This window comes from Symsagittifera roscoffensis, chromosome 7, assembly GCF_963678635.1.
Source record: "Symsagittifera roscoffensis chromosome 7, txSymRosc1.1, whole genome shotgun sequence".
In the NCBI taxonomy this organism is placed as follows: Eukaryota; Metazoa; Xenacoelomorpha; order Acoela; family Convolutidae; genus Symsagittifera; species Symsagittifera roscoffensis.
This window is the reverse complement of record NC_087068.1, coordinates 56,790,752-56,802,753: the sequence shown is the minus strand read 5'-3', so window position 1 is coordinate 56,802,753 and position 12,002 is coordinate 56,790,752. Positions and strand designations below refer to the sequence as shown.

Genomic DNA, 12,002 nt, shown 5'->3' with positions numbered 1-12,002 from the left:
ATGATATACTCATTGTATCAAAAGGGAGTGAACAAGAACATGAAGAATTGATTATGAATGTCCTAAAAAAGCTAGATAAAGAGAATTTGGCATTAAAACTGTCCAAATGTGAATTTTTTCAACAGGAGGTGAATTGGTTGGGGCATAAGTTATCGTCGGATGGAATCTCTCCTAAAATCACAAAAACAGAAGCGATACTAAAACTTAGCCCGCCAACATCACTGAAACAACTTAGATCATTTCTAGGTAGTATAAATCATCTGGCCAAGTTCATCCCAAATGCGGCTACGCTAACAGAAAAATTGAGACCACTATTACGCGAAGAAAATGAGAAAAAGAAACTCAAAAGTGTAAAAATTCAAGTAAAAAAATTCGAATGGAAAGAAGAACATTCGGAAATATTCGAGTCAATAAAAACAGCGGTTGCGAATATAACAAAAATTCATTATTATGACCCCAGTTTAGACACTAGGGTGAAATGTGATGCCAGTCACAGTGGGCTGGGCGCATCGCTAGAACAACAAAACGCTGAGGGGGAGTGGATACCAATCGCATTCGCTTCCAGGTACCTAAACACACAAGAAAAAAAATATTCCACAAATGAGCTTGAACTGCTTGCAGTTGTATGGTCGGTTGACCGATTTAAACACTATTTATTAGGTAAGGAATTCGTAATCGCTACAGATCACAAAGCGCTGGTCTCTGCTTTGGATGAAAATAAATCAAATAAAACGTACCAATCTAGATTAACTAGATGGGTAGACAGACTATTACCTTACCAATTTAAGGTTGTTCATTTACCAGGAAAAGATATGGGTATAGTAGATTATCTTTCTCGAAATCCAAAGGGGGAACCCTGGCCGGAGTCAGTATTGGATGAGAAATTCGTAGTTACATCAATCGAAAGTTTCCATAAAGCTCTCGACTGTTTAAACAGTCGATTAAATGATCGGGATAGGCTCGACTGGAACGAAAACGTTCTAGAATATTCTAGAATTGATCAAAATATGTCGATTAAGAACACGTCATCTACCAGTTGCTATAGCAACCAAAACGGTCCAAAATGGACAAAGCACGACCAGAACGAAAGAAATGAAGATTCGCGTTCGTTTCAACGAGAAAAGCGCGAAAATCCAAAAATCAGTATATCTCAAAATCGTCAGCGGATACAGTCGGTTCAGTCATTAGAAAAAACCAGAAAATTCTTAAATCAGAAATCAAGAAAAATGCACTCAGACGAATTGAAAAATAGCGGAAAAGAGAAAAAGATGGTCAGGATCCAGGAGAGAAATAACAACAATACCTTGAGAGAAGAAGTGACAACAACGTTTCACAGGACTAGGATGATACGACCACACATATCAGAATCAGAGGATTCGGACTTGGAACAAACAACACAGGCGAGGTGGTATTTGCCAAACACCCAAAGTGGACAATCAACGTCAACTGCTCAAACAGTCAGCCCAGGAAAAAGAGGACCATCGACCTCAACTGTTTCAACAGCTCAATCAAAAATAGTCTCATTCTGGGAACTGGTTGGCTCAGGAAGGAGTACAGAACCCCCATTTGCAGCAATGGAGTTACAGGCTATCTCGGGGATACAAAACCCGAAACCACCAGGTCTATCCACTTCCGGAGACGAAGCAGAAGTGGGACAAATCGTCGAAGTCGATTTAACTCTGGATAGTGACGACCGGGATTACAGTTCAGGAACGGAGACTTGTGTAATCACATCACAGAAAACAAGACACAATTCACGAAAATCTGAGTACAAACGGGGGGAACAGTTAATGGAGTCAGATAACCCACTTTCACTCGATAAATTATTTGACAAAAGTCTCCTCGCAGAACTAGTGTCAGAAGATACCTGGATGGACCGGCTAAGAAGAGTAGTGGAACGAAATGACAGACATGGTTTCGAGCTCATGGGACCCTACACAAATCCTCTGTGACACCAGATGTCGGTGGTAGACGATTGCCTTCTAGTAGACAATCGTTTGGCCGTGCCCGAAAGTTGAGACAAGCAGTGCTCCGACGACTTCATCAAGGTCATCCTGGACAGGAAGCAATGTTGGAGGTCTCAAACTACCTGTGGTGGCCGCATATGCATAAAGACATAGTCAATATGGCCGAAGAGTGTAGAAGCTGTACTCGTTATGGTAAGAACGCTAAATACTTAATTCCAAAAAATTCGGCTAAACCACTCCCACTGTTGTCACAGCCAGGTCAAGAACTACAATTAGATTATGCGGGCCCACTTGAAGATCATAAGGGGAAGAAGATATACTTATTAGTCGCTATCGATAGATACTCAAAATTTCCATCAGTCAAAGTAACGAAATCTACAGGGGGAAAATCAACAATAAAATTTCTCCGTACTAACATAGACACTCATGGAATACCGGAATCAATTAAAACGGACCAATTTTCGGGGTTCAAAGGGAAAGCTATGAAAAAATTTTGCACCGCAAATAACATCGCACAAAAATTCTGTCCAGTCGGGGATCACCGAGGATGCGGCTTAGTCGAACGAACGATACAAACCATTAAAAGAAGATTGGGGGTAATGCTACTCGACGAGAAAGTACAATCGATTAAATTATGTTTGAGTACAATAATTAGGGACCTAAGATGGAATAAACAGAAATCAATAAAAGTGTCCCCGTTCGAAGCACACTTTGGCCGATTACCGAAAACGGAATTTAAGATTGTAAGGGATAAATTTTTGATGGATTCTGATCGTTTAGATAAAGAACACTTGGAGAGATCGGCACTAACAGCATCACAGCTGAAAAGGCGAATAGATCAGTCGAGGGAGAATGTTAAAATCATTCGCAAAGGACGAAATAGCAGGGATGAAACCAGTAGGATAAATCCCGAACTGAGGAAAGAACTTCTATACTCATGGGAACGTGGATTCATTGAAGACAAACAAACCAAATCAAAGGAGGATTGGTCTGGAAGTTTCCTTCGGAAACACGAACAAAGGAAGAGCGGGAAGGCCCTGACAATACCCTTAAAATCCAAGATAGTATCAGCGACACCATCGACCATCAAAACGGCTGCGGGTGCAGTATATAGAAAAAGCGACATTGCACGATCTAAACTGTCAACACAGCCCAAAGCCTATAGTCCAGAGAAGAAAAGGAGCCCAACCGGAGAGGAACCGAGAAGTAAACAACAAAAAACAGGAACACTTCCAGTAGAGGAAGACAGCGATTCTGCCGAAGAACACGACGCGAAAGACCGGGGGCTGAGAGATGAAAATCTAGAAGATAGTAAGCTAAAAGAGAAGTTCCAAAACTCACCGAGCGTAGTCACATCAAGAGACACAAGAACCGGCGGAGGCCTAAGGAGGTAAACGGGGAAAACCGAACAGAGCAGGACCGATAGTCCAGAACACAAAACCGACAAGGGGCAAAACACAAGAATCAGGAACGACGAAAGCTGCCAAAACAGTTACTAAACAACGTGATACGAGTAACGAGGCAGTATACATACCGTCGTCGACACCAAAGGAAGCTCCTACTACCAAGAAGATCACACAACAGACAAGTTAAAAAGAAATTCTGGACACATTTCAAAACAATAACATGACATCTCAAGAATGGGAAGATGTAACAAATCAAGTGTTGACCCGCGGAGTCCAAAAAGAAGCCGAGAAACTAATGTCACGACAAATGGACCCAGTGGATTATTCCACACCAGGATTTGCGGACGAATCCGATAAGGAGGAAGACACCACGACAGTCAGACGGAGTAATAGACAAACTAAAAACCAGGGACCGAAGAGGTATGGCAGTCCCGTATCACACTCGATAAAACTGATTGGTTGTGAGGATGATGTCACCGAGTTGAACCTGGCAGCACTTGAGGCCTACAGATTGCGACTAGCGAAGTTGAACATAAACAACAAGGAAACGTCGGAAACCAACACGTTGCTACGTCACTGGACGAGGCGGGATCATGGAACGCCGCAAGAAACAAAGAAGAAGTATTAAAGAAAATAACAAAAGACTAAGGAAAAGGAGAACAATTTTCTGTAAACTTTGAACAACTCGTATTATTTATAAAATTTCATTAAGTATTATATAAAATTTTGTTGTCGTCAGGGGAATGTGGTACCGTGTAGTACTGCTGCCACAGTAACCTCTGAGAATAGTGCTATTAATTATTCTGTTATGTATTGTTATTATTATTCAAGGCCGTTCATGCAGGCCAAACGCAATAGTCAGTTAGGACATTGCTGTTGAGAGAGAGACATGAAAAGACAGGCATGATCTCATATCTAAAATAAGACAAGTTAGCAGTCTAAATTAAAACGTTTTACTTATTCTGTTTTACAAATACTTGAGTTAATCCAACAGTTATCACAGTCATTAAGCATTTATGCCTGATCAATATAAAATTTAAAAATAAATCAGTTCAATTATCATCAAAAAATGCCGCTTTAATACTGTTCAAACCAAGGTGTAGAATAATGATGACTAGAAAGATGAAAAGTGTTTCTCGATCGCAACAATTGTGATGAGTTTTTCCCAACCTAGATGCTTTTTATTGTTAACGAAAGTGGTATTACAATAGCAAGCGCTGAAATTTAATCAACTTACAGATTCAACTCTACCATTGGCCTTCTTCTAAATAGCCGCAATTCAGTCATGTAAATCACATTGGAATCAAGTAACCAACCAACAATGCAGACAGAAAATCTGACGAAGTGGCAATTTTCCATCATCTTTTTCCGATTTCGCCGGAACAAAATAATACTTTATAAGTAAAGTATTTGATAAATACTTTATAAATTAATACTAATACCAATATCAATCCGCCGAAACACAAATCATTTTTTAACCCCCGTTAGTACACAATGAAAGACCAACGGTTGGGGAGGGGATGTCATCAATTTTACCACAGCCGGTCCCGCCTAGAGGAGGCGCTTTATGTTGAGAGACGCGTGCCTTACCAACTCGGTCGCGACCTCTTAAGTGTAAATCATACAGCAATATAACAGAAATGTTGATGCAAACCGAGGAATTATTTTCGTAGCTACACTGCAATGCAAAACAACAAACCAGCAAAACGTAGCTCTAAAAAGAACCGAAACAACGACCTGTGCAGATGGAGTCTCAGGTCCTCGCATCTGTTTGTCAAACACTAGTCACCATTAAAGCAATATTTACCAGCTAAAAAGACACCAACTGAGCACCTTTATTTGCGAATTGGGATAAAAAAACTGGGTTCGAAATATAACACTACGCTCGATAGCTCGCTCCTGTGAAAATTTAGCCAGTAGCTGTACAAAAAGGGCAGAACTATTCGACCACCATGATTTAAGTACGGAAATTTAAAAAAAAAATAAATAAATAAAAAAAATCTTTATGTTTTTAAACTTCGTTTTTCTTTTTTAAGATGCTTGCAGATTCTTTTAGTAAAGTGCGACTAAAGTAGGTGATAATCTGCAAACACAGAAGACACAAAACGTAAAAATGAAACAGAAGTAATTTGAGTGTTACCAAATTGAGTTGTCAATTTCACAAAACGAGACATTTTTTTGAATGTTATTGGGATCTTAAATCACGGATGCAAGGCTGTTAATATGCCACAACACTTGAAACCCAATAAGCTTTCTTTGAGGTAGATTGAACAAAACACACCCTACTCCCTAGTTCCGTGTAGAGTCGATACTGAAAATCAAAACGATAATGAAATCAAAATCTGAATGCATAGCTGGAAGAGTTTCACTCAACGCAATCAGACCGGAGAAAAGATATCTGAAGTTTGGCGGTTCGATTCTGGCGCACAACTTCGATGATCTTAAAAACGTGCGAAATTTTATCTCCTTTGAAGGCTCCTGGATTTTTTTTATGATTAAGGTTTTTTTGAGACTAAAATTTTTGTGGCTCCAGCTTAAATTTAACGCCTTGCATGCGCTACTTATTAGTAAAAAAAGAACTAGCAAATTTAGTCATATAGTACCAAATCACTCAAGCAAACATGAAAATCAGACAAGCTTCGAGTATTTTATGCGCGACTAAATTCTCAGTTTCGAATCATTAACCATGAGCAGCCTCAGCGATCGTCACGAGATCTTCTGGTCTTTTTTCAGATGAATCTCACTAATTAATTGCCACCCCTATAAAGAAATCAATGGTTAAGCATATGCGAAATTTGTACCTAGTAACGAATATCCCCCTCCATTTTCATAAGGGGGATAGTTAAATAGATCCCTTGTAGAGTTCTTTACCTTTGGCTTGGGCAGCAGAATGTCTGTTAGTTGTGCCCCTGGTACCCTGTCCTCCCCCTTCACATCTGTGGTGGGGGTGGGGCTGTCCACTCTCCCGTCATACTCCCCCCGGTTGCCCCGATCCTTGTCTGTTCTCTCTGCAACACCAACACAACTAGCATATCAAACCATCCAAAAACCAATGGTAGGTCAGCAAATCGACGTATCAGTAAGCCGAAAACGGATGGACAAAATCATAAATCATAATCTTGCAATTATTGCGTCATTCAATTATACACAGAGGCGAAGCGCAGCTTCGCATCACTTGCGATACAATGCAAGCTCGCATTTCAAGAAAAAGAGACGGAAATCACCAAATAAAAAATAATTGGGAAAAAATGCGAAGTCAAAAAACACAACCAAAAGTATTAAATAAGCTTTCATTATTTACCGGGCAAACACTAGCCGACAACAAGTAGGTAGTCGCCCATTGAACCGAAAACAACAAATGACCTACAAAACTGTTCTCTTAAAAAGTTTTTGGGCAATTAAGTTTTAAAACTATGAAATCTTGCAACACAAACAAACTGATTAATCCAAAAAAAACATATTTTGCCTTTGAAGGGACACAAAATAAGGTAACTGAGTCGACAAAACATTAGCCGAATCCAGTGAGGTCGGCTAAAATTAAAGAAAATGTACTGTGCCAGGGCTATTAATATAACAAAATACAGGAGTAAATCAAAAAACGTTGCATTTACGAAAATTCCTGACAGCACAATTAAATTTTCGGATGTTGCAACTAAGCCGACAAAAGAAGCAGACCAATTCAAAAAAAAACAATTCAATTTTTCCCTAAAAATTTTTCAATTTCATACATACAGAAAAAAAAGGTTCGGCCGGGACTCGCGCCCCTGACCTAAGGGTACAAAGGCAACCATGTTACCTGTAGGCCAAGGGAGAACAAACATGAAACGTTTTATGATTGATTAAAAAAGCAAGAAAAGCAAGTAATATTTTTCAGAAAAGTTGTTTATGGAAAAAATCTAGTTCCCTGTTACGAGACACTGCAAGTATTATAATCACGAATTGAAGCCTCAGATTCGTTAAAAAAGCGTATTTCTTTCACTAAGTAAAATTTTAACAAAAATGACCCTTTTTCTGGCAAATTTAAAATTATTATCGTACCTCAGGAAAGATCAATTCTCTAAATAATGTTTCCAGTTTTTTGTAAAAAAAATTCTTCCATAGCAATCAATGCAACTTCATGTTACATTAAACTACCTAGAGACCAAATACCAATTGCTTCACTCACTGAGAGTACACATGAGCACTAGGACTCATTTAGGCAAAACATAGAATCGCTGTTTTCTTCAGGTTTTCAAAACAGAACAACAGGCTTCGAAAAATAATAGATTTAGCAAAAGAATAACAAGACAATTAGGAAAACATAAGATCAAACAGATTCGAATAACCTTAAGAAGAATTATTCGCGCCTCAAGTTCATTTTAAGATAGAGATCTCGCTCCTCATGACTTGCATCTAGAGGCGGATCGCAGACTATCTCGAGGGTATGAGCAAGCAGAAGTTCTGAACACTATGCGCCGCAGGGAACTTGGGCAAAATAGAGCCAGAAACACCGTTTTGATCACTTTACGGAAAATCTTCATCAAAACTCAGAGGATTTCATCAAAATTCTGGGGCGGAGATAGTCAAATTACTGAGATCGGGAGCATCCATCTCTTCCTAAAGCCGCCCTGCTTCGATCTATTATTACCAATGCCTTGGACACTAGGATGCTTCGTCGGCGGACTACATGATATGTAATGTGGTGCTAGGGTAAATAAGACGACACGAATTTAAGACAACACAACAAAGTAAGACGACAAGTGAGAGTTAATATATTTAAAATGAACTAATCGAATTTAAGCGGTATACATTTCTCAAAAATACAATTGGAGAATTGCGTGTAGCGTCGTCTTAAAGTCCCATCAAAAACGGTTGTCGTCTTAACAACTGTCGTTTTATTTGCCGGACACCATGTGATGTGATGATATAGCAAATAGCTGGCTAAGTATTTCGTTACCCTGATTGAGTTGGCCAACATATTCTAGGAGCATGTTAAAACATTAGACAAAATGCAGCAACCGTCACTGTGTTCATTTATTACAGAACTCGCTAAACAGTACTAACCAGCAAAGAGGCTTTAAAACATTGAATGAAACTATGCAATATTTACACTCAAACATTGAATGAATTGAAGAGATGGGATAAATAAATATCTTAACAACAATACATGAAAATGACAATCAAAAAAACTAACAAAACATTTATATTTTAGGGGCCTCCCAAATTTGATTTGATCTGCTGTTTTCAAAATTGACACAAGGCCTATTACCCAAAATTATTGTAAATTAACATTGGAACGGTGCTAAAATAAAGATTGAGATACCTTCAATAATACGGAACTACTAGGATTTGATCCCATGACCTATAGTCGAAAAAACTTCTGAACAAAACTTGCCTTTGTTTGCCAGTCGTACGCATTCGTCCTTGTGTCGTGTATTCCACGCTTTCAGTTTGCACGCTTTTCCACAGTAGAATACCTCTTTGCATCTCGTACATGGGACCAATTTCACACCACTGCTTCGTCCACATTCGTAGCAATACTTGAAGAGAGGCTTCCTGTGAAAAAAAAAAGAAACTTTCCAGCAACAAAAAAATCACATGATACTTTCGGAATTTTCTGAAAGCTTATAACTACATAACTTAAAGCTGATTCAACCTATGGATAATTTTATGACTTACCCAGAGGCGAAACTGCATTTCGCATGGAAAAATATAAATGATAATTATTTAAACGAATAGAACCACAACTATAAACAAACGGTTCGATCTGCAAAATCGTAGGCAAAAGCATTATTCTTTATACCATTTCAACACTACTTCACAATTCATTCGTTTTAACACAAGCAAAATTGCTTTGGTCAAACGCTGCACTTAATTCACAACAAATAAGACTCCAACCGGATTCGATCTCTAGACCTTATAACTGTAAAGAGACTGACCGTATGCGTAGTTTGCCGTCCCTGAGTATCTTCTGCACTTCGTCCTTGGTCATCATCCTCTCAGTCGCATCAACAGTAACTATATTGTCCTTGATACTCATGATCCTTAAAACGGATAAAATCAAACAAACTTCAACGACAATTTCGTTCTTTTAACTGAAAGATTAAAAATTAGAGTGTCTAGAAGGATTCAAGTTTCTAGAATTTTCACGTGGTAACATTTTTGCGGCCGTCATCGGTCAGGCTGTGGCGGAACTGAAGCGAGAGGTCAAGTGAGAGCTCGTCCTCGCACACTATCAGTGCCATGGCAAGGCATCAATTACATGATCTCGAAGTGAACGCCTTACGACTACTACGCTAAATGCTCCTAAAGATTTGTACTTCCAAAATCATAGAGTTCCGTACTCATTACTTTAGACAACACAAAAGATGGGGTTTTTACTTGGTTAATATTGATCAGTAAAAAATTAGGGTATGGATCAACTAACCCGAACATCGTCAAAACAAAACTTGACCCTAAAGCCATATGAGAATATTTTCATCTATATGCCCAAAATCGATTAGAAATTAGTCACTTTTGGACGCCCAAAAAGGTCCGCTGATAGTTGCTAATCGAAAGGCAGCTAACTGGCATTTTTTCTGCTCTTACCAAATGAGAGTTTTTTTGATATACTTTGTAAATTATACACAAAATGTTCCCTTCATGAAAATTAATTTATTTATGATTTTCAGCCGATATTCCGCATGTGTAAATAGGATAATTATTGCGACTGACCTGATGACCTCTGCAGAAGTGGCTCTGTTGGGCTTCACAATTCCCAGGGGAGTGTTGGCCCCATAGCCAGAGTGGAAGAACTTCTCACTTGGGGACACACCTGAAAATTAATAAACTGAAAAAAAATGCATGGAATGTGACTCGAAGCATTGACTGGAATTTCTTGAAAAATAGCTTCACCGTAACAACTCTTTCGTGAAAAAAACACCTCACGTCTGCGTTGAAGTATCGGAATAACGTCTTAAAATTTGTATCACTCCAGTATCTTCCAGCAATAAATTGTGTTGCAAAGTCAAATATGTTCAGATAGATCTGATTTTCTAGGGAAACCAAGTGCCTTATTTGCACTTGGTTCCAGAAAGATATTTTAAGTCCACAAATCGAGGGCTATTCTTCTAATGGTGGACGCGACTCCTAATTTGTCAGTCTGCAAATGACGTCAAGTGAACACTCCCATTCGTCGAAAAAAGGCTCAGAAATCTCCAAGGCTTTTAATGTCGGAACGTTTGATTATCATCGCAGTATGCCCAAAGAACCGAACTCAAACACACCCTCCCCCCCGCCCTCATACACACCATAAGTCAACTGCCACATCAAAGCAAACTAGAGCCCCCATAATGGTAAAAACTCAGTAAGTGGGAGCTATAACTGGTTTGTTACTAGACTGGGAAGGAGCTATAATGGTTAAGAGCCGTAAATTTGTCTCATACTCACTTCTGTCATCGTCGTGTTCCTCCCTGACCAGTCGCTCGTACTCTTTCCTCACAACTGTTCTCCTCAGGAGATTGCCCAGGTGAGTCAACAGATCCCTTCTGGCGTTGAATGTCTCCCTCTCCACTGGCGACAGGGCGTGGTAGGGCAAGAAGGCCACTCTCTTGTCCTGAAGCACATAAATATACGATAAAATATAGAACAGCCAAAAGCAGTCGCGCGGTTTATTGACACACAAATTTCCACTTTTTTGGGTTTCCGGTTGGTTGGCACACTTTTTGGTTTTGAGTTTATTGCTACATCGGCTTATTACACAAGCACTCATTAGCTGATTTCATTATAATTGAGCACAAAAAAAGACTTGCTTGGGAATTAAATTGGCTAGTCCTGGTCAATGTTCGCTATTAAGAACAAGGGTTCAAATGTTAGCACAGAGAAAAAACTTAAAGCTGATAAATTATAATATCAAAGAAGACGCCAATGTCAAAGAGTTCTTTAAACCCAACTACAAGCTCATCCAACTACCATTTCACCCGATTTTAATACCGGACAACCTAGTAATTCAATTAAATTACGTCTCCAATCATTGCATCGTAAATTTCAACCTAGCTACTCCAAATAAAGCCAGAGCAGTTCATTTGCAACACTTAACATTCAGAGTCATGATTAAAACTGACACTTGCCAAGTAGTATTTGTGATAGGCGTAGTCGACTGCAGTTCCGATTGAGCCCTGCTTTCCGGAGGCGGAGGATCCGAACACGATCGGACTCAGGATGTTCGCACCCGCAGACATCAGTTTGTCCACCTTAAATACATAACAAATAGTTTGGATCAGTTCAGTCATCATTTACTGCAGGAACTACTGCATTTTGCAGAAGTGGAACCTGATCTAAACTATATTTTATGATTGGATAAATTAAATGTTTTACCAATGTAAAGTATTTAATATTAACCAATCATGATCCATCTAACTAACAACCCACTTATTTGTAAGTGCTGAAGTTACTTGTAATTTCAGCACCAGAGAGATTTGAATTTAACTTAGAAATTAGTTGGACTCTCCCGAGCACTTCAGCAGCCGCAATAAACCAGTATACCCTAGATCTATTGAGCCTAGCAGAGACTAGTTAAACAACCTGAGACTAGATAGTATAAGAGTAAGATTAGGATCGGTATTAGACTAAGAAGTTGCACGAATCTATCCGGCCGAAAATAAGATAGCGT

The 12,002-nt window shown here is 39.1% G+C and overlaps 2 protein-coding genes across 2 annotated transcripts in view; one reads left to right on the top strand and one right to left on the bottom strand.

The window, feature by feature from the left end:
- The window catches only part of LOC134852197 (uncharacterized), a 353,512-nt gene that overhangs the window by 77,449 nt on the left and 264,061 nt on the right, over positions 1-12,002 (top strand). The gene's annotated exons all lie outside the window — the stretch shown is intronic.
- The window catches only part of LOC134852089 (ankyrin repeat and MYND domain-containing protein 1-like), an 83,178-nt gene that overhangs the window by 3,711 nt on the left and 67,465 nt on the right, over positions 1-12,002 (bottom strand). The window contains exons 13-18 of the mRNA XM_063868368.1: positions 11,461-11,583; positions 10,781-10,946; positions 10,067-10,166; positions 9,292-9,396; positions 8,748-8,908; positions 6,245-6,381 (exon numbers count right to left, since the gene is read on the bottom strand). Coding sequence (XP_063724438.1) covers positions 6,245-6,381; positions 8,748-8,908; positions 9,292-9,396; positions 10,067-10,166; positions 10,781-10,946; positions 11,461-11,583 — 792 coding nt within the window. The remainder of the gene's footprint in view (positions 1-6,244; positions 6,382-8,747; positions 8,909-9,291; positions 9,397-10,066; positions 10,167-10,780; positions 10,947-11,460; positions 11,584-12,002) is intronic.